At 34.2% G+C, this 16,677-nt stretch overlaps 1 protein-coding gene across 3 annotated transcripts in view; it reads right to left on the bottom strand.

Annotated features, from left to right (window-relative positions):
- The window catches only part of NCAM2 (neural cell adhesion molecule 2), a 505,403-nt gene that overhangs the window by 173,237 nt on the left and 315,489 nt on the right, over nt 1–16,677 (bottom strand). For all 3 annotated transcript variants that reach the window (XM_039248946.1, XM_039248948.1, XM_039248947.1), the window contains one exon: nt 3,172–3,289. In XM_039248946.1, coding sequence (XP_039104877.1) covers nt 3,172–3,289 — 118 coding nt within the window. The remainder of the gene's footprint in view (nt 1–3,171; nt 3,290–16,677) is intronic.

A 16,677-nucleotide genomic window follows, 5' to 3' on the forward strand; every position in this document is an offset into this window, starting at 1 on the left:
GTAAATAAACAATGTCAAAAATAATATTACCAAAACAGATTTGAAGGAGCACTTGTACCCCAATGTTTATGGAAGCCTTATAAATAATAGCCAAATTATGAAAAGAACCCAAATGTCCATTGACTGATGAACTGGCTGATGAATGGCTAAAGAAGCTGTGGTATATATGTAAAATGTAATATTACTCAGCCAACAAACAAAATAAATGAAATCTTGCCACCTGCAAAGACATGGTTGGAGCTAGAGCATATTATGTTAAACATAGCAAGTCAGTAAGAGAATGAAATACCATATGATTTCACTCATATGTGGAATTTAAGAAATGAAACAGAGGACAATATGGGAAAGGGAAAAAAAAAAAACAGGAGAGAACAAACCATTAAGAAACTCTTTAGGATAGAGAACAAATTGAGTGTGGATAGAAGGAGGGGGTGGAGATGGGCTAAATAGGTGTGATGGGTATTAAGGCATGCACATGTGATGAGCACTGGATGTTATATGTAATGATGAATCACTAAATTCTATACCTGAAACCAATTTTACACTATATGTTAACTAACAGGAATTTAAATAAAATTTTTGAAAAGAAAAAAATATATAGCAAGAGAATATTACATGACTTAGAGCTATTAAATACAACTGAAGTGAAATGGACACATTGCTGGAAAGATATACATCATCAGAGACCACTAAAGACAAAGGTATTACTGGGATAGACCCAGGTCTGTGAAGGAACTTGAGTTTGTAGTTAAAACTCTACACAAGAGAAGTTCTAGCACAGGTGGTTTCACTGGAAAATTTTCCAAATATTTAAGTAAAAAATAAGTATTATATACAAACGCTGCTAGAAAACCAAAGAAGAAATCCTTTCCTAATTCATTGAGTCCAGTATTTTCCTGGTCCCAAACAAGTCAAGAATAAGAACACAATCAAGCAATATCTTTTGTAACCATGAATGGGCATTTTTCACGAATGAACTGCATAGAGACTCCAGCAATACGTAAAAAGGACAATACAGCATAATCAAGTGGGTGTAATCCAAGGAATGCAAAATTATTTTAACATTTGGAAATCAATGGAGTTCACTGATCTATTGGGCTAATGCTAAAAATCCATATGCTATTCTCAACAGATGTAGAAGAAGCATTTCAAGGGAATGAAGGGAGAGATATTTTAGAGTAGCTGCCCTTCCTGCCACTTTAGCTATCATGTCACCAAGTTCCCCTGATTATCTTTGTGAAAACTTATTTTTCTCCACTGTTTGCCCCTCAAATATTTGTCTTATTGGCCTCACTTATTTCCTTTGGATATATTGTCTCCGTGCAACAGGTAGTCTGGATCCTTCTTGCTGGGGTGCTTCCCTACATTACCTAATGGTTAGAGGAGTTTTAATTTTTTAGCAAGGATAACATGCTTATATCTTCACATAAATATGTCAAAATAAAACATCTCTAATACTAATTTTAACTATGTCAATGTCACTACTATATACTTCCATTCTCCCATTATACATTAAATGCCCAGGGAATAGAACAGTTATTATTTACACCATTAAAGAGATTAAACTAATGGCATATGATGATATAAGGATAAAAAATGTAGATTTAAATGAGTTATTATGTTAGCCTCTGAATCTTATTCTAGCCTGTATGATAATTATGTTTCCACTTAAGTATGAGAATTTTTAACAACTGTTGAACTTTAAGACAGAAATTTAAACAGAAGGAAGTCTCTCTGGAAAGATACAATGATGAGAATGAGATTCTAGAACAATATTTGTTCATTGTAATGAATGGTCCAAGAGCTTTTCTGTGCTGCAATTAGATGTAATATTGACTTTTTAAAATACACACTGGAAACCGGAAGTCTCTGAGATACATGATCATTATCTGCGGTGAATATGTGAATGTTTGATGTGTAATCCTTTTAAAAATACCAACAGTGGGGGACCTGGGTGGGTCAGTTGGCTGGACATCTGACTTTGGTTCAGGTCATGATCCTATGGTTTGTGGGTTGGAGTCCCATGTTAGGCTCTGCACTGACATCCTGGAGCCTACTTCTGGTTCTGTGTATCTCTCTCTGCCCCTTCCTTGCTCAAGTGCTGTCTCTCTGTCTCTCTCTCAAAAATAAATAAACATTAAAATTGTTTTTTAATACCAACAGTATGTTACAAAGGATTTAATGTTTGCAAAGAACATCTAAAAACACCTATTTAAAGAAATATCTTGTTTATTGCTACCTGCTATATTAAACGGATTTGAAACTTGCAGAATATCAGTAAGTGCTCAGGAAGTGACAGAAAAAAATATAATTGGATTGCAATTATTCTTTTTACAATAGTTTTTTTTAAAGCCTAATCCTTACAATTAGCCTTTTTTTGACAATGGAATATATTTGGAATATATTTTTACTAATTATTTTCTTGTGATTATTCTTATACTATTTGGTTTGTGAAGTGTAGAAGAGATTCTATAAATACTTGTAGCTATGCTTAGGCAGAAAACTGAATTAATAACTACCATGAATTTATAAAATTGTACACCTATAAAGTTTCATTGTCTCCCTTTTAACAGTTAGAGCCACAACCTAAAAGAATGAAAACGTTGATCTGTTTGATGTTAATAAAAATCAAGTAACATTTAACAATTCTAAAAAATATATATATAAGTAAACTGTCAAAGAAGGGATTTAGGATAAATTGTTTATTCATGGGGTAGGTAAGCTTTTTTAAAATGGGATTATATTTATGGAAATTTAATTGCACATAATTAGCTTTTTTCTGAGTACATGAAGAAAATATATAATGGCATTTAATAAAATACATTTTTTATATACATACAACAGTGGTGCCATTAACATTAGCATCCCTATTTGCATACACTCTGTAGCAGTAATATTAATGTGGTTGAGTCAGTCATAGGGGCCCTGGGTTCATTTTGGTCTCAAACCTGCCTTCTAGAAAGAATAACCAGTGCAATGGGTGTGGTCTTTGACTTGGGTTAAATCACTCTGTTAATCTCTTTTACAATTTAACTAAAAACGAGACTACCATAAACTTTGAATAACGATGAACCAAAGAATGATTTTATTCTTGATAAAATAAGATCAGAAATATTCTTCCACGAGATTGATTCTGGACACAAGCCAGAAGGATATGTATCTGTAGCCTACCTGTACCAGGAGATGGAGGGCTCGGGGGACCCAGAGGCCCTGCAGGATAATGTCATCTCTTCTCCTCTCTCCGCTGTGGCATTAAAGGATTTCTGATGCATTCTGATTGCTGGCGGTACTGAAAAAAGAGATGAACATAGGCTAAACAGAGATGAAAAACATTTTATAAACACCATTGGGACGTTCTTACAGGTACTTTTTTTTGTTATTCATTTTAGGCTTTAAAACTCTATACTTTACTTCTGTATTTATATCAACAGGACTGCCTTGGTTGCACAGTAAAAGACTTTAAGACCACTGATCTGTCTGCCATGTACAATAATGAGATAATTCATTCTAATACTATTGTACTATTTTTAATCTATCAAACTAAACAAGAAAGTAGACACTTTAACAAATTTATATATACACTTTTATGAAATATTTCTCAGAAAAAGACAGACAGTACTATCCTGGCTTACATCAATACTGAGATCTACTTGGAGCCTAAATGGATTTCCTATTTGAGTTCTCATCGATATATGTAATTCTATAAGCAATTATTCACTGCTTCAAGACAGGGCTTTCAAATTAGGTGTCAAACCATAATGTTCTTTCTGATTAACTGCACTTAATTTCTTCACACAACTATAGAACATTTTATGAAGAGAAACTGCTCAAGCCATAGAGAGTATGAAATAGATTTTCATGAACAATTCAATTTTAAAATTAAGCTTCCCCAATTTCTAACTAATTACATTGCAAAAACTGCATATGCTGCACCTTTTGGACATGTTGAAACTGTTACTAAAATGTACTGTTTGCAATAAACAAATCAATAGCATCCATAATAGAAGCTAAATTTCAAAGTACAGCATAAATTTTTATTTAATGCACACTTTTATGATTTTCAATTGAATATGACAAAATGATGTTCCTAAAATTAATTATAAGAATACAATTGTCTTTTACATATCCTAAACAACATGACCAGACAGGCATTTAGAAGTGTGATAATAACTGGGGCACCTGAGTGGCTTAGTCAGTTAGGCATCTGAGTTCCGCTCAGGTCATGATCTCGCATTCGTGGGTTCCAGTCCCGCATCGGACTCTGTGCTGAGAGCTCAGAGCCTGGAGCCTGTGTCTCCCTCGGATTCTGTGTCTCCCTCTCTCTCTGCCCCTCCACTCCCCATACTCTGTTGTTCTCTGTCCCTCTAAAATAAACATTAAAAAACAAGTGTGATAATAACTAATATCTCTACAATAGCATTCAGGTCCACATCGATGCTGTATTGTTGGCATTGATGGTGCAGATAGGAACTGATATGTATCTTAGCAATTAAGCACAATAAATCAAGTTTCTGCCTTTATGAATTCAGATACAAGGTACAGGATCTGACCTGCTGCCTCTAAAGTACGATAATAATTACAAGTATTAAAATGGGATGGACTTTTGTTTACATTAACTCTGCATTTTCAATACCTTGAAATTTGACTTTCTGTATCTTGTTTTCCTTCTTTTGCAATTATGGGAAAGAACACTTTAATCAAAATGTATTGCCGTTCATTTTGTTATAACAAATGTAGTTGCAAGAACATTATGACTATTTTTATTATAGCAATAAATATTTTAACCCATTAAATAATTATAATGAAAATGTACTCTTTAAAAGAAATTCTCTCTAGAACTTAGTATTTGCGTAAATAGAAACACTTCCAATTGGAGAATCACATGCTCCAGTTCTTGTCCCTTTACTGGTGCTCATTTAGACAAACTATTTATTCCTTATCATAATTCTCTTTTCTGTAAACTGAATCACATATACTGGATGACCTGCAAGAATTGACAAATCTTAATGTTTACATTGTACGATACAGTGGCTCTACTAATGAAATGTGTGTTCTTACTTAGAGTGTGGATTTGTAGAACAATATTACAATTGTATATTTATATAGTCCTACTTTGAAGAGTAATTCCAAACTATTCTGAAGAATAATAGTCTCAAACTCTGCAGAAGTGTTCACTAGTTCTGATACCATGAGATGCAGGGAAGTTGTTAGCCACTGTGTTAGACTATAGAGCACTTTTGTGCATATTCTTTTTGATTCAGAATTTGCTGCTGAGTTGGATTAAATAATTTTAAGAGGGATTCCAATTATATTTCATTCAAATTTCTTATTTCCTAAGACCCATATGTAGTATATTTTTCTACTCTATTTTACCTTCTTAAAATATTTTTTGCATTGGATTATATCTGAAATATCTAGTTTTAATAACTTTTTACAAAGATTTATATTGTGTATTATAAATAGTCAATCCTTTCTGATAAGTTTTGGTTTTCATTCTTCAGCTTCAAGACACATGAGAATGTGTAGGGAGGTGCCTCCAGAACTCTCACGTATACAAAGGTTTTGGTCCCTCTTCATGGTACAGTTCTCTTCGCTGGCTGCTTAGGCACCATAGATAACACTAATTTGATAGTCTGATTTCCTTTCATCAACAGTGGCTTCCAGAAGTTCCACATGCCTTCTGTGTCTTGCAGTCTTCCTCTACAGACTGCTCCTTAAATATTTCTCAGAAGATGAAGAACATTGTACTAAGCATGGAATACTTATGTGGTTCAAATTGATCAGAACCATAATCCCTCCAAATTTATTCGGGATTAGGAAAATAACCTCCCAATTAGGAAAATAACCTCCCAATCCCCAATCAGCACCACTGTCAGCAAAGCTACTCTTTATAACTCACTGATTAATTAGATCTGGCCAAAATATATATCATCAAATCAATTCACATTTTATCCTCTCTCTGGCAGAGGACTACTAATATTAAGACTCATGGTCCTTTCTTATTTACTTTTCCTTGCATTCACTCTTAAGGCTGTGTGGCACTTAGAAATTAGCATAAGGGAGGATTTGAAGAGATGGTAGAATAGTCAGCACCAGGCATCTGTCACCCTACCTAGGAAGCAATCGTACTGACAGAATCAGTCTAATGTAACTATTTTGGATCTCTGGAGTCGGGGGTAGGCTTGCAGCTTCCAAGGGAAGGCATAGAAGGTAAGTTGTAAGCAAGGTTTCAAAGAGGTATCTGTATAGCCATCTTCATAGCAGCATTATTCACAATATTTAAGAGTGGAAGCAATTCAAATGTCCATTAATGAATGAATGGATAAGCAAATTGTGGTATATGCACAAAATGGAATACCAGTCACCCTTAAAACGAAATTTAAAGGGTGCCTGTGTGGTTCAGTTTATTGAGCATCCGACTCTTGATTTTGGCTCCAATCATGATCTCAGGATCATGGGATTGAGCCCCGTGTTGGGCTCTGTGCTGAGCTTGATGCCAGCTTAAGATCCTCTCTCTCTCTCTTCTCTTTCTCCCCCTATCCTTCTCCCCCACCTTCTCTCTCTCTCTCTCTAATTAATAAAGAAAAGAAAAGAAAGTTAATTCTGACATATACTTCACACGGATGAACCTTTAGATGCTATGCTAAGTGAAATAACCTAGCCAAGGAAAGACAAATACTCTATGATTCCACTAATGTAATTAGAGTAGTCAAAATATAGAGACAGAACTTGGAATGGTGGTTGCTAGAAGCTCTTGGGAGGGAGGAGAAACAGGTAAAATATGGAGAGGACAGGAATTGAAAGAGATGAATAGAAAGTTATCGTTAAATGAGAGTAGAGTTTCAGTCTTACAAGAGGGAAAGAATTATGGAGACGGATGGTGCTGGATGTTGCACAACAATATGAATGTATTTAATGCCACCTAACTGAATACTTAAAAAAGGTTAAGATGGTAAACTTTATGTTATGTGACTTTTACGGAAATAAAAAATAAGAGAAGTGGGAAGAAAGTCCCAGCAGTTATCTTAGTCCCTGGTCAAGAGAAGAGATAGAGTACTTGGTAGTTGTAACATTCTATATTGTTAGTCTTTTTTTTTTTTTTTTAATGTTTATTTATCCTTGATAGAGTGAGAGAGACAGAGAATGAGCAAGGAAGGAGCAGAGGAAGAGAGGGTCACAGAATCTGAAACAGGCTCCAGGCTCAGAGCTGTCAGCACAGAGCCCGACGCGGGGCTCGAACCTACGAACCGTGAGATCATGACCTGAGCCAAAGTCAGACGCTTAACCGACTGAGCCACTCAGGCGCCCCTCTATGTTGTTAGTCTTAATGTACATGGAATGTAACTTAATTTCTTTCCTCAGGTTTTTCCATGAATTCATTAACACTGTGGTTCTTTCTATTTTATGTAAGTACTGAAGAGAGAAAAATGAACCAACCAGGAAACCACATATGCAAAGCTGATTCATATTATTCAGGGATGCTAGAAAATTGCATTTTTTCTTCAGTTTTATTCTAAGACTCCCTCTTTGATATGGAAGCAAGTATCTTCATTCTGCAACTTACCTGCAATTTTATATACTTATTTGCTTATAATATCATATAGTAAAAAATGATTGATATTTTAATATTATGTAGACTCTCTCTAAGCAGGAAGGTATTTAATTGTAGACAATGTATTCTCATCATGATTTTGATCATTTGATTGCTACTTACCAGTGGTTTTACTATGCTTCAATGCCCATGTGTGAATTTTTTTATCTGTACGATTTTTATTTGTTTGTTCTGCTCTTTACTTCTGCTTCACAGGTTATTATATCATCTAACACCTCTCAATTTTCTTTTTCTTTTTACTATTAATTTTTTAAGTTTATTTATTTTGAGTGGGGGAAGCGCAGAGAGAGGGGGGAGAGAGAATGCCAAGCAGACTCCACACTGGCTGCATGGAGCCTGATGCGGGGCTTGAACTCACGAACCATGAGATCATTACCTGAGCCAAAATTAAGAGTCAGACTGAGCCACCCAGGTGCCCCACACCTCTCACTTTTCATTGGTTCTGGTTATTTGTAGTAATCCTTCATTTTATATTTATGAGGTTGGTCAATTTAAAGTGCTGCTTGGTAAGAATAAGTTTTCTTTGGAACTCAAGACATACAAAATTTTAACAAATATAGAATTTCAAATGATTCATAAATAAAAGTTAATTAATTGTATAATTTCATTTTGAAAAAATCTAGCTTCTTGATCATAGCAAACCACGTGTTTGTTAGACTAACACTTGTTAGACTAAAAGTCTGTTCTTTTCAAATAAACATAGTGGTTTCTACTGAGGAGTGCCAGCATACTTGTTATTGCCTTGAATAAAATCTATTCAATCTTTTTCATGTACTTGATTGAGAATTGGCAAATAATTGATGGGCATATGCTGCATGTATGTTCTTAATTTGTGAATATAGTAAATGGTAATATATAATTACAATTATCTGTTGAATATTGAGTTTTAAAAATCAAACCTGAGTAACAGTTTTAGTTGATATCAGATTATGAGATAGTTAGGGCCAAACTGTCCCATTATATAGATTAAAACAAAAACTCAAGGAAAATATTTCCATTGACATTTCACATACCACTCTTAGTAAACTCTAATATGAAACAAAATCTGAAATTTAGGCAAACAAATACTACTTTCAGTAGAAAGAATTAAAACAATACAAAAATGTTAATGAGAACTTTGTTGCATTCTTTATGTTTTTCTATATTTTCCAAATTTCGCCAAAGAAATCAGATTTTTATGTTCTTTTAATTTGACTTTTAAAGTAAATCACATTGACAGGTTCGAAAATAAAATAACATTAAGAGATAATTATCTAGAAGTAAAAATTGATATGTCAAAGAGTAAATTAAAATGTAATCTTGACTGAAGACTCTAAATAAAATTGCCCTCAGTGGTCATTACACCAATTATCTACTCCAACTATGTATTATTTTTATAACCAGAAAAAATATATATAAATGAATAAATAAGAAAATAAAACAATAAACATTAAAGGAAATAATTCTCAGATAATTTCCTAAAATTAATTCATAGTTGTAAGTCTATAAGCATTACAACTCTTATTAAAGAAAATCTAAGTGAAAAATTAAAGTTGGAAGGATGGAAAGCATTGTTTTTAATTTTCTTTTTGTTGCATGTTAAGAGACGATAACTAAATAAAAAGCCAAAGTTAATGTGGAAATATTTCTGGTCAAAAAAAAGGTCTGAAAGTTTTAGACATGTTGAAGGATAGTTTCACAATATCTTCATCATTAAACATGGCCAATTTTATGCTTTATGAGTATACTGTATGACAAATAATATTCTTTAATTCTCAAAGTATGTTTCAAGGATCCCAGAAGTCCTGAAAACCCATTCAGGGGTTTTAACAACCACATGTCTGTGTGAAAATGAGTTTCTCCTGCAAAATTCTCACACTTTTCCCATGCCCAGGTACTAGACTATGCTAATGAAGGAAAAGTTCAATAATCTCTTGACCTAAAAGAGTTTTTTTCCTCTCAAGTTCAAAAATATATCACAAAGAATGAATGCAGCAACTGATATGAGAATTTTTGCTTACTTGATGGCTTCCTTTGCTGTGCAAAAGTTTTTATTTTTTTAATTTTTTTAATTTTGGTTTGGAATAAATTAACGTTTATTCATTTTTGAGAGATACAGAGAACAGAGTGAGTGGGGGAGGGGCAGAGAGAATCGAAAGCAGGCTCCAGGCTCCAAGCTCTCAGCACAGAGCCAGATGTGGGGCTCGAACTCACTGACTGTGAGATCCTGACCTGAGCTGAAGTCAGACACAACCGATCGAGCCACTCAGGTGCCCCATTGCTATTTTCTTTAACATGCTCTTTAGATTAGCATACTTACTATTTTTGACAGTTAATACATTAACACCTTAACTTTTATTTCCCTTTATTTTTATTTTTTAACATCTAAAAAATTAAATAAATTAATCAAACATTTTTAAAACTTCTCATTTCAATGCCTACCACATTATACATATGATATATATAAATAGTATGATTCACATAAACAATTCCTTGAGGAATCCACAATAATTTTACAAATATGAAGAATTCTAAGGCAAAAACTTTTGAGGTCACCTGAGGTCCAAAATGAGGGATAGAATACAATTTGGTAATTCAAATTAGCATTTAAAGAGAAATCTTATAAAATAGCCAAGAAAAATGATTTCAAAAAACCCATAGTGTATATTTAAAATTAATCTAAATCTGTAAGGTTTCAGAGCATATTCCTAGAGTTATAATGATCACTTTTGAGAAACTTTGGAGAAGTGAATCTGTTGGGAAGTGTGATCAGCTGGAGGATTTCAGGGTTGGTCAAGGGAAAGACAGGGCAACAAGGTGGCCGCAGCAGACAGTGGGCTTCAGTTGGGTGGTGCTTGGACAAGTCGCATTAAAGTATGAATTCTTCACAACAGGAGCCCTTCCAGAAACTGTATATTTGGGAGGGAGAACCTCCCAGACTGGGAGGAGGGCAAGGAGACTCCTGGGGAAGGGGGATTTGCGAGGGAGGCTTATGTGTCTCGATGATGTCATTCAGCAGCACAGCAGAACTCCAAAGGGCAGCAATGGTGTGGGGTCTTGTAAAGGCCCCGAGCTTGTCTTGTCTATAGCCAGCAGAGGATGGGTGCACTTTTCAAAGGTGTGCAAAGCAGGCTGATGCTAAATGTTAAAACTATGCACATTCTATTATTTAATACAATGGGTGTAAAAATTTGAATCTGGTGCTAATGAGGCTTTGAGCTATGGTCCCAGCAGGCTATGAAGAAGAAAACAACATAAGGACCAATATAGGAGGAGGAGGATCTTCTTTGGCTCATTTATATAACAAGATTGAAGATAATGCTAATGATAAAAATGTTAGGAAGAAAGGGTTATCCTGGTATTAACCACTGTCCTGTTCATTATATCTGAATTAAGTACCAAAACAAACCAAGTGATTATACAGCTTATAATTTTGGGAAGTTACTATTACACATTTTTTAATTGAACAAATTTTGTAAGAGCAGAGTAATTTTCATCTGTGATAGACTGCCAGAAAGAAAGATTTGAAGACTTTCCACCCCCTTTTTTTTCCTCTCTAAGTCCTTTAATCTTGCACCATTTAGTAAAGCAGATACATATGGTTTTAAATACACTCTTGTCAAAAGTTAAGTACATTGAGGGGCGCCTGGGTGGCTTAGTCGGTTAAGCGTCCGACTTTCGCTTAGGTCATGATCTCACGGTTCGTGGGTTCGAGCCCCGCGTCGGGCTCTGTGCTGACTGCCAGCTCAGAGTCTGGAGCCTGTTTCAGTCTGTGACTCCCTCTCTCTCTGACCCTCCCCTGCTCATGCTGTCTCTCTCTCTCCTAGAAATAAATAAAACATCAAAAAAAAAATTAAAAAAAAAAAAAAAGTTAAGTACATTGAGATTATCCAAAGTGTGAGTTAAATGTTCAGAGCCACACAAGAATGACAAATGAGTATCAATCAAATGAGCTGCTATAAATCATTTCAGTTGGTATCTTTATTAAGACATTGGGGCACCTGGGTGGCTCAGTGGGTTGAGTGTCTTACTCTTGATTTCAGCTAAGGTCATGATCTCATAGTTTGTGGGATCGAGCCCTGCATAGGTGCTCCTGCCTTCAGCACACAGCCTGCTTGGGATTCTGTCTTGCCTCTCTCTGCCTCTCCCACCCTTGTGAGAGGATAGTAATAATAAATAAAGATTTTTTAAAAACCTGGAAACTTGCAAAACAGGAACTATGGAAGGGATAACAGAATAGAAAGCTTGGAAAAGCAATTCCATCAGATTATTCATGAAATTTGGGGCTCAGCCCTCAGCTGTGCATTTGTAGACCTGATCTTAAACAGTACCAAGAGTTTAGGAATGGACTAAAAGATAAATCACCATACTGGTACTGAAATGGTCATTGGTATACATGCATACAGATATGAAAAAAGTGCACACGTTTTGAAAATGTAACTTATTTTAATCCACAACCCACAGAAGTCTGAACACAATATGTGCCTGAATTCAAATAGACTGTGAAAATAAAAATATCAACATTCTCCATAGACTGAAATAAAACAAAGACTCTCATAATGTAATATTCAAAATCTATATATAATCTAAAAATGTTTGACCCAAGAAGAACTAGGGAATCTCATATTAATGGGAAATGCCAGTGGCACGGTTACCTAGATTGGATTATTGAAAAACTATTTGAAACATTTTCCAAAGTGCACGAGTAAACTGGAGTAAAGAATGAACCATCTTGAAATAAATGAAAAGATACTTGCAAAGACATACAATATATTTAAAAATAAACAAATATTAGAGCTAGATCTTTAATAATAAAACATCATGGATAGGCTGATTTTTATGACAGAGGAAAGAGTTTCTGAACATGAAGGATGATCAGTAGAAATTATCCAATCTTCAAAACAGAGGAAATAAAGAAAAAAAAATGAACAGAGCTTCAGGAACTTGTGAGACAATGACAAAATGTCATCAAATCTAAGAGGAAAAGGAGAAAGAGCACCATAAAAAAATATATATATATTAATTATATATATAATTTATATATATATATTAATTATATATATAATTTATATATATATATAATATATATATATATAGGGGCACCTGGGTGGCTCAGGCAGTTAAGCCACCGACTTTGGCTCAGGTCATGATCTCACGGTTCATGGGTTTGAGCCCCGCGTCAGTCTCTATGCTGACAGATAGCTCAGAGCCTGGAGCCTGCTTCGGATTCTGTGTCTCCCTCTCTCTCTGACCCTCCCCTGCTCACTCTGCCTCTCTCTCTCTTTCTCAGAAATAAATAAAACATTAAAAATTAAAATCTATATGTGTACATATGTACATATATAGATATATGTACATATGTATATATGTACATATATGTATATATACACATATACACACATTTGTATATATATATATATACAAATGCCCACATATGTATATGTACCTATACTACTAACCTCTGAAAACTTCCTAAATGGCAAAGGACATCAAACTAAAGATTCAATACTAACTATGGATTTGAATCCCAAATGGCATAAACTCAAAGATGTTCATATTCAGGAGCGACATAATCAAATTGCTAACAACAAAACATACATAAATACAAAAAATATATTAGTTACAGGAGAACAATAATTCAAGCAACTGTAGATTTCTGATCACAGAAACCATGTCAAAATAAAGTCCCCTGTCCAGCAAAAAATATCCTTCAGATATGCAGGTAAAATAAAGACATTATCATTCTCAGAGAAAAGACAATAAATCTTCTACTAGAAGATTCTATTTTAAAAGAATTAGAAAAAGAAACTCTTCAGGCATAGGGAAAAAAATTATCAGAGGGAATTTCAGGGATGAAGAAAGAACAAAAGAAATGGTAAGTATCTTTGTGGAAATATGTTTAATGCTTGAAATAGAAGTTTAACATTGTGTAATGGGGTTTTCAGTGAATGAGGATATAATACAGAAGACAAGTAAGACAATGAAGAAAGGCATATAGGGACCTATATGGTGCTACAGTTTCTACATTTCAGTTGAAAGAGTAAAATATTGATTCAAAGATAAACAAGCACATTGTAATCACAAAAGCATCCAGAAAAAAACAGATATAACCAAAAACATAATAGATAAAATAAAATAGAATACTAAGTAATACTCACATAATCCAAAAGGAGGCAGGGAAGGGGGAATAGAAGAATGAAAAACAGAAGAACAAACTGAAAACAAATCAAAACACATGCGATGTTCAGGTAAAACAATGAATACTTTATTTCCAAGATTGGGAACAAGCAAGGCAGTCTCCATTCAACACTCCTATTTAACATCATACTGAAGACCCACACAGCACTGAGAAATAAGAATAAAAAGCAGACAATTAAAAAGGAAGAAATAATTTTCTTCCAACTTGCAGATGCATGTTGTATTCATTGCAAATCCAAGAATCTATAAAAACACTGCTGGAACTAATAAATGTCATAACACAATCACAGGATATGAGAAAAACACAAAAAACAATTCTTTTCTATATACGCATTTGCAATGAACAATTGAAACCAACATTAAAATATATATAACCGCATACAATAGCTCCAGAAATAGAACACTTAGGGATTAATCAAAGGTCATGTTTGACATCTGAATGCTAAAAACTACAAGCATATTAAAGAAGTGAAAAAAATACCTTAATAAATGAAGAAACATATCTGTTCACATATTTGTAGACTCAACATTGAGAAAAAATGTCAGATTTTCCAAAATTGTTATCAGGACACTACACAATCCTCATTAAAATCCCAGAAGTATATTTTTTCTGAAGATAGAATAATTCTAAAGCTTAAGTAGAAGACAAACTAGAATTTACAAAACATTTTGTAAAATAACAAAATCATAGAAATCGTACCCCCTGTTTTAAGGTCTGGGTAAAAACCCACGTAACTGAGAAAGCATGATAATGGTGCAGGTGTAGGTGCACAGATCAGTGGAACAGAAAAAAAGAGTCCATACATAGAAGCCTACAATACAACAAATGTTTTAAAATTTTAGTTTACAAAGTCCAAAGGCATTGCAATGGAGAAATAATAGTGTTCTCACAATGGTTTTTAAAAAAATTTGATTTCCATTTGTAAATACATGAACCTGAGGATAGAAATGATACCGGATACAAAAATGAATCCCAAATGAATGTGAGATGTAAATTGAAAACATTAAAGTAGAAAGCATTTACAAGAAAACTTGGGAGAAAAACCCTTGTGACATGGGAATAAGTGAAGAGTTCTTAAGCATGACACAGAAAGAATGGTCCATGAAAGAAAAAGATTAATCCTTGGACTTCTTTAAAATAAAGTTAAAAGACTTTGTTTTCTGAATTACACTTGTTAAGAGAATGATATGATAAACCCTAGCATGGGGGAAAGTACTTCCAATCACATATCTGAGCAAAGAATTGTATCAGAAATATATAAAGAAAATCTAAATTCAACGATAAGAAAAAATGCAAAAGAAATGAACAGATATATCACTAAAAAAGCTGTTTGGAGGGCAAGACTGCATTTATAGAATTTGTAAGGAGCTCTAAAACTGTAATAGTGAAAAAAAAAATAATCCACCTAGAACATGGGTGCAGACATTTCAAAGAGGCATTTCACTGAAGAGGATACAGGGATATAGGAATGAGAAATAAGCACATGAAAAGGTGCAGGCTATCACTAGCTACTGCATAAAGCCATTGCAACAGCATTGCAGAAATGCAAATTAAAACCACAGAGATCTCACCGCACATCTATTTTGATGTGTAGGATTAAAAACAAACAAACAAACAAACAAACAAACAAACAAAACCCTGACAAGATCAAGCACTGGTGAGAGTGAGAAGCAAATTGACTTCTTATACATTACTAGAGAGAATTCAAAATTATACAGCCATTGAGGGAAATGATTTGGCAGTTTCTCATGAAGTTAAAAGCATGTTCTTACCACATGACCCTTGCAAACTCACTCCCAGGTATTCACCCTACATAAAGGAAACTGATGCTCGCACAATATATTGCACACATGTTTAGAGTAACTCGATTTACAATTGCAAAAAATGGGTCCACACAACAACCAGTATAGAACTCAAGGCATTATGCTAAATAAATGAATATGTTCCAAAAAGATCAGATTTTAGATGATTACATTTAATTGATATTCATGAAAAGACAGAATTCTAGTGAAGGAATAGGATGGGATTAGTGGTTGTTTGCGGTTTAGAGGTAGAAGATGTAACTTCAAAAGGAAAACAAATTCCCTTCTGTTTGTTGGAGGGTAATGGAATAATTTGTTTACTGACAGTAGTGGTGGAACGTGAATCTACGCATATATTAAAATTCACAGGAGGATAGAGCAAAAATTAAAGAAAAAAAAGAGTGAAGTTGGGGGACCTGGATGGCTCAGTTGGTTAAGTGTCTGACTTGTGCTCAAGTCATGATCTCACGGTTCATGAGTTCTAGTCCCACAACAGGCTTTGCACTGACTGCAAAGAGCCTGCTTCAGATCCTCTGTCCTCTCTCTCTTTTTGCCCCTTCCCCTCGGTGCATGTGCTTGCCCCCCCTTTCTCTCTCTCTCCCAATAATAAATAAACTCTAGAAAAACGTTTTAAAAAAAAGAAGTAAAGTTTACTCTACGTTAATATGAAACAAACTTATGCAAACTTTTAAAGCATTTACATAGTGATGTTTTAAAAAAATTAGTGATTTTATTATGAGTACAATAATTATATAATATAAATAGCTGTGTTATTTACTTTATAATTAAATGTATAACAATTATTCTCCAGATTTAATAAAGTGACATTCAAAAACAGTCCACAACTCCTGGAGACCTAAGTTCCTCATCTTTCAGAAGCAGAAAAAAAAAATCTCAAAAATTTCCCAGTCTGAGGGAGTCTTGACTCACGTTCAATGTGTGCTTGTTTCTACTTTATCAAACTCCTCCCCTTTCTTTAACTCATTACTCTGATCTGCCAAATGTGTTCTGAAAATCCCTTTCGTTCTGCCTGCTTGTTTTTATAATCTGTCACGCACTGCAGATTCCACAGCTTCTACAGTCTC

The sequence above is a fragment of the Hyaena hyaena genome, unplaced genomic scaffold (assembly GCF_003009895.1).
Source record: "Hyaena hyaena isolate Hyena2069 unplaced genomic scaffold, ASM300989v1 scaffold_323, whole genome shotgun sequence".
Taxonomy (NCBI): domain Eukaryota; kingdom Metazoa; phylum Chordata; class Mammalia; order Carnivora; family Hyaenidae; genus Hyaena; species Hyaena hyaena.